The following is an 18,229-nucleotide window of genomic DNA, read 5'->3' on the forward strand; positions in this document are numbered from 1 at the left end:
AAGGAAAAAATAGAGAATCTCATCCAAATATGTGTTGGAGTTGAGAAATAGAATGTTGGGTTGGAATTGAAATAAATAGTACAATCTTCTAAATTTACTTTTCAAATAAAATAGATTAATTTAATCCTTTCAAATAGAGATTTGGAGGGTGTTGGATTGGAGACGCTCTTAGCATTGTCCAGCTCCCAAGCAATGTGCGCTCTCCACATGACCAGTTTACGCAAATACCCTTCATCGTTGTGAAAATTGTCAAGCATCAGTGTATGGGTATTTCAGTCTTTCCGCTTTTCAACCTCCTTGTAAACTAGTACAACAGATCTGCCGTCACTCGTGAAAACCCCAACCCAAAACCCTATTGAAGCGCGCGCTCTCTCTCTCTCTCCCTCTCCCTCTCCCTCCCCCCCCTCTCTCTCTCTCTCTCTCTCTCTCCGTGAGCTTCGATGGCAGACTCTATGATTTCGATGGACAAGATCAAGGCTTTCTGGCACTCACAGGTTCACGACGAACAGCAATGGGCTCAAAACATGGTGACCTTTCTCTCTCTACATATGTATATTTATGGATTATATGCCTGTATCTTTGTATGTACATGGTGGTGTAATTTTTTTATCGTATATTTTAAATGCCTGTATCTTTGTATGTTTCGCTGTTGATTCGCGTATTGCAGATCAGGACTAATTTTAGAGTAGTTGGAGAAAATAAAAAGGTTTTGTAATGCTTTTTTCAGCCCTTTGTTTGGGGTCTAAACGAGCTGAGCCGAGCTTCGTAGTGGTCGAGCTCGGCTTGTTTACTAAACGAGCCTAAAACTCTGAGATCGAGCTTAGCTCGGTTGTTTTTACAACCGAGCCTTTACAACCGAGCCCTTAACAAGCCGAGCTGGGCTTTTAAGTGTCGAGCTCGGCTCGGCTTTTTAGTGTCAACCTCGGCTCGGCTTTTAAGTGTCAACCTCGGCTCGTTTAGTACAAGCTCAATACTCGAGCTCGGTTCGAGTACGACACAAGTCGAGCCGAGCCTTAAGAAGCTGAGTGGTCGTTTGCAGCCTATGTATTTTGATTGAACCCGGTGCAAAATTTTGTTAGCAATGGGAGCACGATTTTGTAAAATATAACAGCAAAAAACATTACACACTAGATATAACTTTATACACACTGTTTGGACTATGGAGTGGTGGGTTTTGTTTATGGAGTGGCAAAATGTACGTGAGGTGGCAGAGAATACGTTCAAAGTTAATTTAGGTTAGAATTTATGAAGAATACGATCATTATAATAATTGGGTTGTGGAAAGTTTGGGGGTGGCGGTTGCCCCTTTCAGCGCCCCTTGGTACATGTCTGCCTTTGTTTTATTTTCAGATAAAAGGAGAAATGTCTTTTGTAACACAAACAGATTTCGACTGCGTAGGCAACTTGTATAGATCTTATGTGGCATTATGTTGAAAAAGAGCTTTATAGCTGGACCAGTTGCATATGATCATTTTAGTAGACTTTTTAAATTGGGTTTTTTAGAGTCTTTAGACTTTAGTGTTCTGAACTATTAAAGTTACGCCATTTTAGTCCTTCATCTGTTGTTCCTGTATATATATATATAGACTGTCATGTATAATTGCTCAGTGTATAGCTATACCGATGGCATCACTGCCATTAAATTATGAATGTTTCCCTCTGCATATCTCAATGAAGATTCTAATTACCTTGTAACCGGTGGTTTCAGTTGTGGTTTAGATAAAAGGAAAACTGCTGGTTTTGGTTATGGTTTCGGTTTTAGATATGGCTTTGGGTTTTACATTCTACCAATTACCGCACCGAATAGTATGGTTGCCATCCCTACCCACTGTTTGAAAACCAAAACAAGTATCATTTTTCCAGCAACTAAATTTTGCTTTCTCCGAATAAAACTCATCATTAGGTTGTGTTCCAACGTAAGCCCCGTTCCCGAAAGGGAAATAAGTACTTATTTTTTAAGAAGGCAATTTCAAGCTCAAAAATCACGTGCTTACGCAAATAATTTTTCTATCAATATGGATCTTGTTTGATAGATCTCATTGGATATCTTTTATACGGTGCAAAAAAAATTAAAAAATTATTTTTCATTTACGTTATTTTTGAGTTTGAAAATGTGAAATAAATACTTATTTTTTAAGAAGGTGTTTTAGAACAGGGCCTAAGGTAGCCTTCATATGTATGGGCATCTTACAAAATGAGGCATAACCTGCCATAGGAGATTAGTGTGGGCATTAGACTACTGCTCAGCTGGAATCAGATAGCATAATATCCAACATGCAGAACCTACTTAAGCCTACATAGTCATAGTTACAACAAATTCAGCAACATAATAAATGCCATTTTTTGGATGTGCAGGGCCCTTAGGGCCTCAGCTAAGTCCCCAGTGGCCCCAAACAAATGCAGCCACTCTTCGAAGTAGGGGAAGGGCTTGTTCATGCTTTTGCATCAATATAACTCTACACAAAGTTGGAAACAAACTGTGCATTAACTAAAAATGGTTAGTATGCACAATAACAAAAACTTAATGTATGGTGATGAATTTTACCCTCACAAAGTTCTCCCACACATCATCACTATCCACCGGTATCATCTTTCCATTTTCATCCCACCCAAAACCACTTAGCTATAGTGCCTCTTGCAGCATGTGGTATTGCTTCATCCACATTTCGATTTTGGACTCAATGTGAGGGTTTACCCTCGAGTCAGTCCCAAGGAAACCCAGGCTTGAGCTGTCCCAAATTGAGCTTCCGGTTTGTGTTTTTTGTTCACCAAGTCCGTCATACATGTATCCCATGAGGAACTCCTCCTCCCTTTTTGACCAAAACTTGTGAGGTTGTTTGCCACTCCTTTTACTCATACCTATTTTCCACACTTTAGAGAACAAGATGCTTAATTACTAACAAGAAAAGAAAACCAAAATGCAATACTGAAATTGCAGAACATGGGAAAAAGAAGAAGTTATTATCATAGCGTTACAATTATACCCACTTACAGGTGTCAAATTTCATAGAGGTAGGCATCCAAATTTGATGATCAGCACATTAAAAAAAGCTAGCTAGTCAACTAAAAACCCACCCCAATTAGTTATATTTACTGTGTCAAATAGTATATCTAATTTTGCATGGGATAGTTACACAACTATTATTCAGTTTTGGAGTTGAACTGCATGGGGTAGTTTTGACTTATTGGAGGTGTGTCCATGTGTAGATAATATATGAAGTTATTGTGAGTAAAGGAGAATAAGCAAAAAGGAAAAATAAGCAAAGCAGTAAAAGATAACAATTGAGAGGGAGAGACCTGTGAAGAGGAAGCGATGAGTCAGACTACCGGTGAGCAAACAGAATCCCAATGTCCTCTCCAACAGCTCCATGTTTTTCACCTCTGGAGAAATTGAGGATATGTTGGGGTTTCTCTTGGATTCTCACGATGTTAATGCTACAGGGGCAACAATTGTGTCAATAGTTAAAAAAGGGAGGTCATATGTGTCCTTCCACATTCAAACCCATCGGACAGGATTTCATAATAACACCCCCCATGGGTTGGTGAATCCAGTGAAATGGGGGGATTCACAATCCTCTTTGATTAGCAATCTAGCCTGTCAAAACCAAAACATACAGGATTTTTTAGGGCCCCACCACCTTCATTATCCTATCCCATTGCCTATGATACATGGATCCGCAATTTTGGGCGGAGTACCCGTGTCGACACGACACGACACGGGTACGGGTGCGGGATATGTGTCAGATACGGTGGTAGAAAATCGGACACGTTGGGTTTAGTTGGGAGTCTGATCGAAGAAGAAGAAGGATCGAAGAAGTAAAGTCGTACCTTCTTTGGAAGAAGAGGTGCACTACTGCCATCGTCGAAGAGTGACCAGAAGAGTTACAGTCGCCATAGTTGGAGAGAGACCAGAAGATGCGCAGTCGCCATCGTTGGAGAGTAAGAAGAGCGATGTAGGATTTAATAGAGTAGTTGGGCTTCTTTATTTATTGGGCCTCTTTACTAAATAGAAGTGATGGGCTCTGTATTGGGCTTATCTACTAATGTAGTTGGGCTTCTTTATTTTTTGGGCTTTTTAATGTATAGTCCAAAGTTAATAAGTTGTGTGGAGTTAATGCATCCATCTATTATGAATTTGGGCTACATATTGGAGTTGGGCCACGTTAATGAGAGAAATTACACGTATATTAGTATTGTATAAAGAAAACGATATTTTTATGAGATAATTTTACATATACTTATATAGAAAATATAAAATTTTCTATATATAAATATTTAATCAGCGGATCCCCACACCCGTATCCAAATTCGGATACATATCCCCGAATCCTCTATTTTCAGTTTTGAGGTGTCCAACCCTTAGATATGTACCCGCACCCAATTCACGTACCCGTGTCCATGTAACACAGCCCATTGCTGAGCCCTGCTATCAAACACGGCCATAATGAAAAAGAGCTGAACAGAGTATGTAGTGTTCTAAAAGTCGGATGCCTGGGTCAGCTAGTCCCCTCCTAGGTGCTTAGATTAGGCAGCCGACTAGTCCTCATCTAGGGCCCTCGGCGTCCGACTAGTCGGCGCCCCTTTTCCACCCGACTATCGATTTTTAGAACATTGGTTGCATCACCTAACCGTGCTCCATTTAGTTTGGGCTTGCTTGAGGAGTCTAGGAATCATTATAGACTGTTGTAAGGAAACCAAAGCATGCTTATTGTTTGCCTTTATCTTAATGGTGTTGGAGCTTAGTTACACGAAGCGGGAGCGGGAGCGGGGGCGGGGACGGGGGAGCGGATGATCACAGAAGTGTGGGAGCGCCATTGGGAGCGGTTAGGAAAAATTATTAAAATTATAAATATATTTTGGAATTTTATATTGTTAAATGTCAATATAAAAATATTATTCTGCCACATAAAATATTACTATTAAAATTATAAGTTTCTAGTTATATTTCAACATTTTTATTGTAGCACATGATTACACAATAGAGCTCTTTGTGCATATTAAGTAGGCGTAAAAATTAAGGGCATTAATATGACTCTAGAAGGTTAATATCAGACGTGCTCACTAACAAGATCAAAACAACTTTAAAGGTACCAATTGCAACTTGAATCGTAAGTCTCTCAACCGTTTTTTGGTTGTAAGTTCCCATATAGGTAAGGAACGAGTTCCCGTCGTCATTGGGACGGGTTTCTTGGAGTTTCCTGTCGAAGAAACGTGGGCATAGTTGAAGGTTCCTGCAACTAAGTGTTGGAGAGCATTAGAGCACTGTCATGGAGATTCTGATCTTGTGCTGGGTCTTGTAAAGTGAGCTTGTACATAGAGATTCTAAAAGATAAGAGAGAGTGCTTGTTCATGGAGATTCTAAAAGATTAGAGTTATACATTTAGAGGTGGCAATTGATCCGAGTAAATGGGGAAGCAATTCCAGTCTGACCTTAATGGGATGGGTTCTGGATGGGGATGAATCAGATTACGGCAGGTTTGTGGACAAATATGAAAACCAAGTGACCATGGTGTAAAGGTTAGGCGCGGCCGCGTGGCACTCCACCCTGATTACTCTTGTCGATACTGGTTGAGGAATTCACATAAGTGACTTTGGGAATCTGTTGTGTAGCATTATCTTCTTGATCTTTAGCTCTATTGTTGACGGAAAGTTATTTTTCGACCTGTGACTGGGTGTGATAACCAAATAGTAGTGTGGGCCTGTGGGGAAGAACAGCTTGGGAATGTATTTAAAGACATGGTCAGGTGCAGGATGGGATAGCACCTGCCAAGAGTTGGGTCAGGGTTGACATCTTTCTTCATGGGAAGGGTTCAGGTTGAGGGGTTCCCCATTCAACTCTCAATCATGGTCCTCTGTAATCACAAGATCAAATACGGAAAGTAGCTAAATTGAATTTGTTTTGAATGCTACATTGCTGGATTTCCAATGAAAGAGGTGGTAGAATCCTTGATACCAATTCGTTTATTATCAGTTTATAACATATAGTTGTCAGAATCGTACGATTCACGATTCGTATCGTACGATTCGATACGATTCGGTGGGTAATCGATACGAATAGGCTGCCGAATCGGAAATAGCTGAGAATCGTAAGTGAATCGGTGATTTACGATTCGTATCGTACGATTCGATACGATTCGGTGGGTAATCGATACGAATAGGTTGCCGAATCGGAAATAGCTGAGAATCGTAAGTGAATCAGTGAACCATTCGATTCACTTAAAATTTTCGAAATTCATTTTTTACTCTTGTTTTGCTTCTTTTGTTGTTTAAAAAGGGTTCAAATATTTTTTTAAGGTCTAGTATTGTTATATGTCATTTTTTGTCTATGTTATATGGATAGATAATAAGAAAAAGAGATTTATTACGAGAGTGAATCGAAAATGAGGAAGATAAATGGAATATAACAACCCTATAGACCTTTTAAGGGTTTGTTTTGTACTTATAACTCTTTCGTACAAAAAGAACCATAAGTAGGCTTTACGAATCATCTTCTCTTGGTAGTTGCAATAGAAGCAACTTACCTAATATTCCGCGTTATTGTCAAATCATCATTTAGAAAAAAGTATTTATTGATTTAGGCCTAAATATTTCATTTGTAGTATATATTGTTGATACTCTAATCAATAACCATAGGTTTCTATGCATTATAGAAGTCATGACCGAATCAGAGCGATTCACGATTCGATTCGATTCACGATTCGAAAAATGACCATTTCGATTCTCGATTCGATTCACGATTTGACAACTATTAAGTTTGAAAGGTGAGGAAAAGGAATTGAAAAGGTTTGGATTTAACGGTAAAAAATTAAAGTCTAAAACGTGATCATTTTAAGCACTTTCAAGAGCAACTCATGAATACGAATTTCGCGTTTTATGGAAAGGATGATTAAAAAAAGGATAATTAAGGAACGTCTCCTCTAATTCTTTCGGCGTCTTAAAAGTTATGCCTCATCATTTGTGAACATAATGTCATATTTCCTTGTCTTGCTCTAATTTGTATTACATATGCTGTAGTTTGCAAAAGCTGTTGTTATGTTTGGTTTCCTTGTATTCATCCTTTTCTTTGCCCCTTCCCCCAACAGAAACTTTTCCGTGCTGCTGGGCTCTTTGCTGGCTCCATTCTTCTCATGCGCAACTTTGGTGATCTTATGGCCATATAAAGAGATGGACAATGGCAGATCCCCTACACATGTCAGACACACCTGCAATTAGTGGAATTTTCTCTATCCTTCCTTTGTGGCTTCTCATCTTTCAATTCAATGTTTTATGGTTTTTAAAGTTCGTTAGGAAAGATTTCTATGTATGACCACAATTGTCGATTGGGTGTGCTTGTCTTTTAGAGGACTTATATTCGTGGGTTCGGAAGTTGAATGATATACTGTTGTTTCCGATTGCATAATGTCAATGTTGTGCCTTCTAGTTCTAGATATCTCTATGTTCTTCTGGTGGCCAAATTGAGGAGAAGGTGGGCAGCGTCCCCCTCTTCGGTTTAGTGTTAGTTGGAGAGTCAATCGGCTGGAGCCGCGGGATGTTTGGGACGGGATAGCCCGGTCTTGGAACTTTACTTTTTGAGAAACGTACTCCAATATTTGTCTTTCAGTGTTCGAAATACACTTGGCAAAGACACTGAAAAACACATTGTCGTGTGGTTATAAAGGAGTGGAGTGCCAAAATCATTCTCTCTTTTCTTGTTTTTTGGTTAATTTCTCATATCAAATTTGCCTTCTAGGAGCGACAGATCAGGCTAGTAACTGGATGGGTTGAACCTATTAATCCCAAGGAGTTTGGCCAAGTAGATATGAGAAATTAAATAAGTATTTGTCTTCCATCAGGTTGCATGTTTGAATTTCTCATTGATAACATTCTAAACCTTTTGGGGTCACGGAGGGTCTGTAACTTCAGGATTTCGGAATATTAATCCTCTTATAATTTGAACCTTTACCAGCATATTCCTGGTGGAATGAATGCCTGTGTTTCTTTCTATGTACCAACAAAAAGGATTAAAGACAAGGACGTCACGAGATTTCTCTGCTGCACACTTGCACTTGATACATACATACATAATTTCTCTGTTGCATTTAATACAAAATCTTGTGGTACTCTCTCACCTAACCTTTTCTAAATAGATCTTACTTCTCTAAAAGTCCAATTTTTTTTTTTTTTTTTAATTTTCCTGTAAACTTGAGGGAGAAATGTGCGCACTTTTTCATTTATGATTCAAACCATTCCCAAAATTAATAAAGAGTCAGATTACAATATATGTATGGATGGTAAAGATTACTCCCTCGGTCGGTACTTCCCTTTTTTATAGTTTAGCATTCAATTTTGGATTGTCTTTTAATAAATGTAAGATTAGTGGATAAAAATTGGTATATTTTCTAGTATTTTATTTTTAAAAGTAGATTCTATTCTGAAAAGTTAGTGAGTAAAATTGTAATGATGATGTCTTAATAAATGGTAAGTAAGAAAAGTTATACTGTAACTTTTAGAGTAATATTACGAAGTAAGACTTTTAAAAAGAGACAGAGAGAGTAATATATATGTTTGCTGTACAAGAAAGATAAATTCGATTGTGTAGCTACAAATGTCAAGTCAATATTATTTTTTTCGAGAAAAATTGTCACGCTCTCGATTTTCAACATAAATAAATAATTCATTTCAATAAATGAACCTCGCATATTCAGATAATACCCCAAAGAGAGAGTTCCAAATGATCATTTACAAACCCAGTTTCCAAGTTTAAAGTTTTACAATATTGGCACTACGGCCCAAACTCCATGGCTAATTAAAAGAGTAGATTTAGAGGTTACATAATATTTGAAGTTAAAAGAGTTTAAATGAATTTACAATTACATCTTTACTAAAGATCATACAAAAGATGATTATTCCACTTCACAAGGACGACATTCAAAAGGGCATGAAACCACGCATGCACACCATACACTTCGCGTCAAATCCTTGAGATGTACCTGAAAATGATAGGTTGAGCTATACTAGCCCAGTAGAAATTTCTAGACTCAAGCTATATGTAAATGCGATGAAACATGCAATAAGAGTGAGTGATTTCTACTAAACGAACAAGAGATACAGAGAGGCACCATAATGAACCGACGGACCACGACTACGGGATTCTATATGTCATAAAGGTATCCCTAACCATCGTACATCAAACCAAGGGCAACATTAAACACACATCCATCTAAGTAACCCACGACAATTTCTCAAAACAATTTTAAGTCTCCTCAAATGATTGCCACTATTAACTTTCTCATCCCTTACCGTTTACCCTCAAGCCTCTTTTCATAAAAGAAACCATTCCCTTTTGAATTCCAAAATGATTTTGAGAAATACTCTCGACCTTTACGGGTCAAGCTCTGTTGATTCGCTCGAATACCGGAATCCGTTGATTTGTGCCCAAATACCGGAACCGTTGATTCGCTCAGGAATACCGGAGGATTTTTCATAAAAATCCTTTTTCCAAACCAAGTTCCTTTCTTTCAAAAACTTTAATGAAATCAATTGTTGTTCCCCTTTTTCAACAATTACAATCTCAAGCAATACATGGCCCAAACAACAACATGAACTTCCATAATCATTCATAATTTCTTTCATCATGCAAGACATTCAACCGTATTACCACCCCTTGCGTTATAGTGAATTCTTTCCACCTGGGTTTCCGCATTACCACACCTTGCTTTGCGGGCCCTCTAGAGTCTTCGCATTACCACACCTCGCGTTGCAGGACCCTCAATTCTAAATTATCAACTTACACATACACACACGCATTACCAATCCACATACAAGAAGACAACGTTTCTAAGGTCACATTCTTTCATTTATCATCACACAAGGTATGGCAAACTCATAAACACGTCCCCTTATACATAAATCAATCAGAAATCCTATTGGTACCGACGGTACCCATAGGGAAAATGCACCGACGGCCACCGGACGGCCGTCTCCGGTCACCGGACGGCCGATCCGAGCCGTCCAAAAATTTTAAAAAATAAAACCGAGTGGCCTTACGCGAGAATCAATGGCATCCGAGGTGTGTAGGGTACTTGATCCGAGTACCCCTTTTTCGTGTATATACACGTATATACAAATATACACGAAAAATGGGTGCTCGGATCAAGTACCCTACACACCTCGGATGCCATTGATTCTCGCGTGAGGCCACTCGGTTTTATTTTTTAAAATTTTTGGACGGCTCGGATCGGCCGTCCGGTGACCGGAGACGGCCGTCCTGTGGCCGTCGGTGCATTTTCCCTATGGGTACCGTCGGTACCCATAGCAGTACTCTAAATCAATACCTTAAGCTCACGTTATTCCTCTAAGTCTATCACAATGTCCCGCGTCATGCATCGAATCCACTAATGACTTTACAATGCACCACCCATTAGGTTCTATACTAAAATTCCATGCAACGAACACCGAAGGAAGTTTGAAGATCAACACAACGAATGAGGAGGATACGAATCACTCTATTACCGTTTAGACTATTTGACAGACCCTTATCAACCAACCATGCACCCTACGATATATTTTACGGCCTACGATATTCAATGACAATTCCATAGTACGTTTCTCAATTCACCAATCATCACATCATGTTATAACGCTTAACAAGTTTATATCGATCATTAATAAAAGCCACAAAATCTACTTTAGTCGACAAAGAGCATAAATAATGCACGAGTATCCTTATCATTCAATTCTACACTTTTCTAGGTTATGACGAGAGCTCAAGGAGATCGATTGGTCAACAACTCTTTCGAGGTACGAACAATCAAGTTTAGAAGCGATTCAAAAGTGTTTAAAAAGTGCTAAAAGTGATCGGGGTTCAAACGAGTATGAGAAGAGCAAGACATGTCAAAACTATCCAGAAAACAGGGGGGTATCAATACCCCAAAATGAGGTATCGATACCTGGACGGCTGCTGTCCAGAAAAGGCTGGGGTATCAATACCCCAGAGTTTTTCAGCGAACTTTCAGACTTCAAAAGACAAAACCCCAACAACAACAACGAATCAAGGCACGATCTAAGCACATAATCAACTCATAAACACATAGAGAGAGTAAGAAATCCCTACCTCGAAGTCGTAAAGCAAACACAAAGAGAGATCGGGTCACGCAAGCTCTAGAACTCAAATCTCGAAATACGCCAAGCACACTCCTTGCCGAGCCGAACCCCATGAACAACGAGCTCAAGAACACGCGAGGAAGGTAGAATGATGGTTGTTTTTCATGGGTTTTGAGTTTTGGGTGAAGTTTTGTGTGATGGAGCTAGAGAGATAGAGAGCCGAAGGAGAGGGGGGGAGAGTCGGCCGGGGAGAGAGAGAGATGAGGGAGATTTTTGATCTCCTACATCACATACATCCCTTTTATACTAACACCCAACTCAATTACACTTACACCCCCTCAAACAACAATCTTATCATTTAAGCCCCAAATCAAATAAACTCACAATTTTCCCATTTATTTGGTATTTTAGCATTTATAAAACCTTTAAACCATTTTCGAATAATATGGGTCCCTACAAAAATCTTCTCGGTGAAGTTTATAAATAAACTTTTTTTGATGACCACAGTGGGTTCAAAAAGTTGAAATTTACTGACCAAAAAAGAATGTAAATAAATAAGAGTACCCTACCCTGGTGGTTCAAATCGTGAAGCATTACTCCAAGTTGATCCTGTCTTATTTCTCAGATGGCGTTGATAGGCTTTCCCTTCGAACAGATTTCTTATATTTCTTTTCTTTGTGAACTTTTTTCAAGTTGATTCATATTGTTTGACTATTTTAATTTCTTTTGTCGAGACAAATAAATAATGTAGAATTATTTCATACAAAATTACTAAAAAATCATGAAAATATAAATAAGTTGGACCAAATCCCCCTTACTTCGGATAAAAAGTTAAAACAAATAAACTTTTCTTTGGTTGTTGTATATGAAAAATTTTCAACTTTGATCTATATTTTTATACTTATTCGATTCTTCTCGTCGAGAAGAAAAATACAATATAAAATTTTGGTCTGAATTTCAAATCAAGAGAAAATAACCGTTTCAAAAAGTCTATGAAAAGTTAGGTCAAACTCAAGGGGCGTTTGGTTACCCTACTTTTTAGCTTTTTGTGTTTTTGTTATTGACTTTTAATTTTTTGAATTTTGGTCAAATTTGTTTTGAATATATTTGAATGTTTGAGAAATATATGCAGAATGTATTTTGCAACATGATAAATATTTGAAAGATATGTACATAATACATTATGTAAGTCTTTTTGTTAACTAAAATGAAAAAAGTCAAAAAACTCTTCTTGCCTACTTCTTACTTCTCTCACTACTACAAAAATAGATAAAGGTCTCAATCATTTGGTGTGATCTTTCACTTTTAATCTCGCATTCAAAACCGTGGTCTATCAAGATGTAACTAAAAATCCCTATCTTTTAACCACGGGATAAAAACCGTGATTAAAACTCATTAAAACTGCGACTAAAAAAGTAAAAACTGTGATCTTTAACTTCTTACCATCTCAGATTTTCCCTAAGACCGTGACTATTTAGAACAAAATAGTCTCAGTTTTAACAAAACCATGATGTTTTAATGTTAAAACATCTCAGTTTTATTAAAAACTGTGATTGAAAAGTATTTTTGATCTCGGTTCATACAAAAAGACTGTGACTATTTAGAACAAAATAGTCTCAGTTTTATTAAAAACTGTGATTGAAAAGTATTTTTGATCTCGGTTCATACAAAAAGACTGTGACCCTTGATGCCTTTAAAGACCTCATTTATTAGAAAAACCGTGACTATTTCATCTCTTTTTCTTTTTTTTTTTTGAAATTTCATCACAGACTAAAATAAGGCTGTTAATTAAAAAAAGACTAATAAGGCAGGAAAACAAAAGTAACTCAATTTAATGCCAAAACAATAGTGAAAGTGAAATTTATCATTGTTGTAGGCAAGAAGTCAATCCAGTGGAAACCAAATAAAGAAAACTGTAGCATAGCCCATCAAAAAGGACAGTTACCAAAGCAAAAAAACATAAGCTGGAATATTCTAGCAGTAGTACGTAGCAAATTAACACTAGACAACCAAACTAGACAACCAAATTAAGGTAGAATCTGCATCACTCCTTTGTCCTTTGGACTCTTTCCTTTCTCCAACAGCACCAGCAACAACAATATATAAGCAATAGAGGATCTGCAACACAAAGCATTTGGTTTCATGAGATACCAACAGTTTTTTTTTTTTAAACGGCGAAAAAAGGAATATTATTGATAGAGATAATGGAGTACAAAAACATAGCATCCTAACGTGAGAGTAACATCCCAACAATGTTGGCACCCTATCTCACGACAATCGTATGCTATTCAATCCCAAGGATTGGCAAGAGATCAATCCAAACTAAGAACTTAAAAGAATTCTGGCAATTATAAATTAGATCAGCCAAGATAGGTAAAGAAGTATGATGTTTCACCAATCAGATTTCCCAAACAATTGCATAGTCCATTCCCAGACAATTAATGTAGAAGCAGAATCCAATCCGTTAATTGATAGGCACCTAAGATTGTTTGATCGTGGTGCTTAAGTCCATTAGTTAGAAGTGTTTTTAGTTATTATTTGTCGCTTTTATTCAATATTGCTCGTAAGGTAGTTTGTTAAGTGTTTCAGGCAAAACGCCCTTAAAAGGCGTATTTTGATTGCAAAGCCAACCCCCAAGTTAGTTCAAGTATCATCGTCCGGTGGAACTTGTGCCAAAGTGACCAAAGAACGAAGGCGAGAAGCGTCGGGCAAGCCAGTGGTCATCGGGTGTCAAGTTCTGGAGGCTAGCTTTCCTTTCTGAAGATAAGCTCTGCGTATCGATACGCCCATAATCCGTATTGATACGCGTTGGTTAATTGGGCAAGCAGAGAGTTTTGTATCGATACGGCCATAAACCGTATCGATACGGGCGCGTTATGGGGAAATTGGTCTCTTCAGCTTAGCGATGTGATATCGATACTTTGCATAGTCTGTATCAATACGGGGAGCTCTCGGCCAGATATTTTGTTACTTTTTGGACTTTCCATTTATGGAATAATAGTATGTTTCTTAGATATTTGTTGAGAGAGAAACCCATTGTGTATAAATAGGGGCTTCATCTCTCTCTTGTAGCTAGCTCATCACACCTTTTGTTCCTAGACTCCATTAATGCTTTTGAAGCTTTTCATAGTGTAATCTCTTAGAACCCAAGTAAGTAATTCTCGTTTGTTAATTTCTTGTTTATTAAAGTTGGTCGTATGGACTAGATCTTTTATTAAATCAAGTTTATTTTCGTTTTTGTCGGTTAAAACTTATGTCTTGTTTTTATACTTTGGTTCATGCTTTAAAAATGTGTGAGTAGTCGATTGGCTAAGTCTTGGGATAATCTTTCCCGATGTCTTAGGTTGTTATTTGGTTCTCGAATTTTAGGGCTTAAAAGCATGATTTACGGAATAGAGCTTAACTTGCATTTTTTGTCTAAGCAAGGGGTGTTAACTACTTGGTAAGACGTTTGTCAAGCGGTCTTGGCAAGCGGCTCACCGAGGGCTCGTGGCCTCCTATGTGTTCGATAAATTTGTCAAACAAGTTGGTTCACCTCTGTTGAATCACATCTTTCATTAAACGTAGTCATTAAAATTAAATTCTCTGGGCGTGAGCACGCGGTCGTGACTCTCGCCTGAGTTAAATTGAGAACCGGTAACATCCTTTGTCAAGGGTTAGAAAATCCCTAGACTTGCCTCTTTTAAGTTAATTAAGCATTTTCCTAATCTTTTGCCTCGGCAATTTTCACCGTTTCAAAGCATCACCAAGTTGGCCGTCTTGAACGTTGCATTCTACCATTTTAACCTACAATCCGATTAAGCTATCTTGCGAATTCCCTGTGGTACGATCCCGGTCTTACCGGTTTATTATGCTACCGATGACCTAGCCCTACACTTGGGATTTTTCTCAACCTTATTTGAAGGCGAGGTTGGAAGGCTAAGCATTTTTGGCGCCGTTGCCGGGGAATTCTTAATATAGCTTATTTGGAGGTTCGACAAACCACTATAAGTACTCTGTTTATTTTTCCTTTTTGTAATTTGAACTCGATTTAGCGGATACCTCTAACCGAGCCACCAATTCGACTTGAGGTATAACGAAGCTAGATTGAGCATCAATTTCCTTTTTACTGGATTTCTTTTTATATAACGTGGTGGTGACTTAACCCCACCGAACTGTTTTGAGAGAGGTGACGGCATAGCCCCTCTAGCCTGTTTACTTTATGTCTCATCTATCTAATAGAATGGCAGCAGCAAATTGGTAAGTAGTCCCCAAGACTTTGCGGGAGTACCTTTGTCCCAATCAAATTATAACACCCCACAAGACTTTGTGGGATTACCTTTGCCCCAATCAAATTTTCACACCCCCTTGCATAGCCACTCATGACTTTAATGTTTTTAAATGTCATATGACCATCACTAATTGGTTTGATCTCAAGAACCAAATTCAAACTTTTGTTGAAAGAGTGAATGAGTCATTTTATGCATGTTGGGGAAGATATAAGGACTTGCTCAATGCGGTCCCGCATCATGGCTATGATAATTTTCAAATGGCGAACTATTTTTATGATGGACTTTCTCAAAAGAGTCAACGATTCTTAGACATGATATGCGATGGCAAACTTTTTGAAAAAGAACCCGCTGAAGCCTTAGATTTCTTTGATTGGTTGGCTCAAATTTTACACTCTCGAGTTTATGCTCAACATTGTCAAGAGTTTAACTCAAATGTCATAGAAGAGAAAATTGAGCCACATATCTTTGTTGAAAATGTTAGTTTAGATTGTGACAGCTTCTCAGAGTCTGCTTGGAGTGATGAGCCTATTGATGAAACTGAGGTCCAGAGTTCTCCTCTTATGGATTCCTTTCTTTGTGATGATCTGGGGGAGAAATGTCTCACTGCTAAGGTTGTCTCTTCTCATCTCCCGTATCTTGATCCTTCCCTGGAAGACTTACTCCTTGCTCACGAGATGAACATGCTTGACACATCGGGCGTCTACTATGAAGATCCGTTGGCAAAACCTCTCACCGCTAAGGAAATGGATGCCGAAGTGGATTACTTGTATTCTTTTTATGTCAACAGGATGCTTATGAACCAATCTTTGACGAGTTGGAGCCCATGGAAGCTACAATTGTTCCTTCGAATTCTCCCTGCCATGATCTTCTCACCGCTAAGGAAATGGATGGCGAGGTAGATTCCTTATACTCTTTGTTAGAAAAACAAGATGCATGTGGGCCTAATATTGAGAAGTTACCAATCATAGAACTAATTGATTTTCTTGGTGTTGAGGATATTGACTTGGTTTTCAATCCTCTTATAGTTGAATTTTTCAACAATTTGAAAATTGATTTTGTTTGGGCTATGCACTTGGTAGAACTTAAGTTTTTAAAACGAATTCTGCAAATGCGTTACTCCAAGTATCTATTTTTGTGGCATGGTCGGATTCAATTTTTGAAGCAAAGTGTGGAGTGCAGTGCTATGTTCATTTTATTAGCTCTAGTTGGCATGATAAACGTTCGGAGCCCGCGTTTGGCTGAATGTACATAAACTCTTTCTTTCCTTCTCTCTTTTTTCTATTTTGCTCTTGATGGTCTGGTATAGCCGCCCGTTTCTTGCCTCTCCAGCAAGCAATGGGGAGAAAAGTAGTACCCGTGTAATCACGTGACGATTTCGTGGATTTAATTTTACTTGTCAGTTGTTGGGCCTGGATAACATGAGCCGGGCGGTACTAATGTCATTTGCTTCTTAGTAGGTAGTTGGTTCTTAAGTCTTTTGCAGGGTAAGCATGCTACCACACCAGCCTTGGTGGTTTAGGTCTAAAAGCTAGGGTGAGTGAGGCGTTCAGGAGCCCTAAGCATGAGTGCGATTATGTGTCGCGGTTGTAAGACCAAGAAAGCCTCGGTGATGACCTTGTGTGACTAGCTATGGTTCCGATGGAGGAGCAGAAAGAGTGAGCCTTGAAGCAGTTCCAATGACGAAGGGAAGCTATGACAAGCAAGCCTCCAACTTGGTCAAGGTATACGGGGGTTGACATTCCCCTGAAGGTACAATCTTTTGTTCTTTCCTCTTAATACTGTTGTTCTTCATGCTATGAGGACATAGCATTGTTTAAGTTGGGGGGAGGGATATATATATATATATGCTATATATATGTTGTTGAGACTTATCTTTTTTTATTTTTGTTAAAATTTTAAAATTTTTGCTCTTATTTGCAATCCTCCCTTGTTAGTAGCGATTTCGCTTGTTAGATACTTTAAATATGCTCAATTGTTCGAATATGGCAAGAGTCATGTATCCCGTCGAATTTGGTTATATGTTTGAATCTATGTCACAAGCATATACATGAACATTGATGAACAAGTTTAGCTTAAAAGTCAAGTCAAGTGTTGTGCATCGCTAGAGTAGAGATTCATTCTTAAGCGTCCCATGCTTTTTGCTTTCATTTTCTGCATTTGCCTAAATAATATCTTTTGTTCATGCTTGAGTAGTATATATATCTCTTGTGCATCTTGTTTGGAGTTGTTAGCGTACTTAGAAAATGATTCAAGGCATTTTTGCTTGATTAAACCACATAAGAGTCACTTTATCCTTATTTTGAACCATAGTCTGAGTCTCTTCCGTTGTGCAAACCTAGGTAACTGGACGTTCGGAGGGTTGTGTGTCTATAGTTTTCAATGTTTCAAGAAGGTTTGGGGGTGGTGTGAATGTGATAGAAGTGGTTGGGATGCAAAAAGGTGAAAATTGGTACATGATTCCTTATCTCTCCTCTCCCACTACAAATGTTAAAGCTCCAAATTTTCATCTCCCTCTCCAAGCCCTCAACATTGGCCCCTCAATCTCTCTCCCTACAAATCTCACCTCAAATGACCCTATTCCTCAAAGAAAAATCAAAGAAACGCTTTGAAAGAGCAAAATCATATCCGAATGAGGGTTGAATACTATGATTAGAGGATTGGTGTGACCTTCGGGCTAGCTTACATTCCGGATGATCCACATCGAATGTAGTCTGATTTACCGGCATTGAATGAGCAATGTTATATGCCATTTGAATAGAGGACTTTATAAGAGGACAATTAATGAAATTGTTCAAGCTTTAGTCTATGTAATGTAAAGAAGTCAAGTGGTACATACCTTCACACATCTCCATAGCATCTCTTTATTTTCATCTGAT

The 18,229-nt window shown here is 38.3% G+C and overlaps 1 protein-coding gene and 1 long non-coding RNA gene across 2 annotated transcripts; both read left to right on the plus strand.

Annotated features, from left to right (window-relative positions):
• The first annotated feature begins 390 nt into the window (after nucleotides 1-390).
• Nucleotides 391-7,429, plus strand: LOC131299164 (mitochondrial import receptor subunit TOM5 homolog). Its single transcript, XM_058324764.1, has 2 exons — nucleotides 391-527; nucleotides 7,083-7,429. Exons 1-2 carry the CDS (start codon nucleotides 441-443, stop codon nucleotides 7,158-7,160), a joined length of 165 nt encoding a protein of 54 aa, XP_058180747.1. The 5' UTR covers nucleotides 391-440; the 3' UTR covers nucleotides 7,161-7,429.
• LOC131299165 (uncharacterized) lies at nucleotides 1,660-3,103 on the plus strand. The gene is made up of 2 exons (XR_009190646.1): nucleotides 1,660-1,925; nucleotides 2,164-3,103. It is a non-coding gene; the product is annotated as an uncharacterized LOC131299165 (long non-coding RNA).
• Nucleotides 7,430-18,229: the final 10,800 nt, after the last annotated feature.

The sequence above is a fragment of the Rhododendron vialii genome, chromosome 8a (genome assembly GCF_030253575.1).
Source record: "Rhododendron vialii isolate Sample 1 chromosome 8a, ASM3025357v1".
NCBI lineage: Eukaryota > Viridiplantae > Streptophyta > Magnoliopsida > Ericales > Ericaceae > Rhododendron > Rhododendron vialii.

Coding starts and splice junctions, on each gene's coding strand:
- LOC131299164 (XM_058324764.1), top strand. CDS start 441: ATGGCAGACTCTATGATTTCGATGGACAAGATCAAGGCTTTCTGGCAC. Junction 528..7,082: donor AGCAATGGGCTCAAAACATG/GTGACCTTTCTC, acceptor TTCCCCCAACAG/AAACTTTTCCGTGCTGCTGG.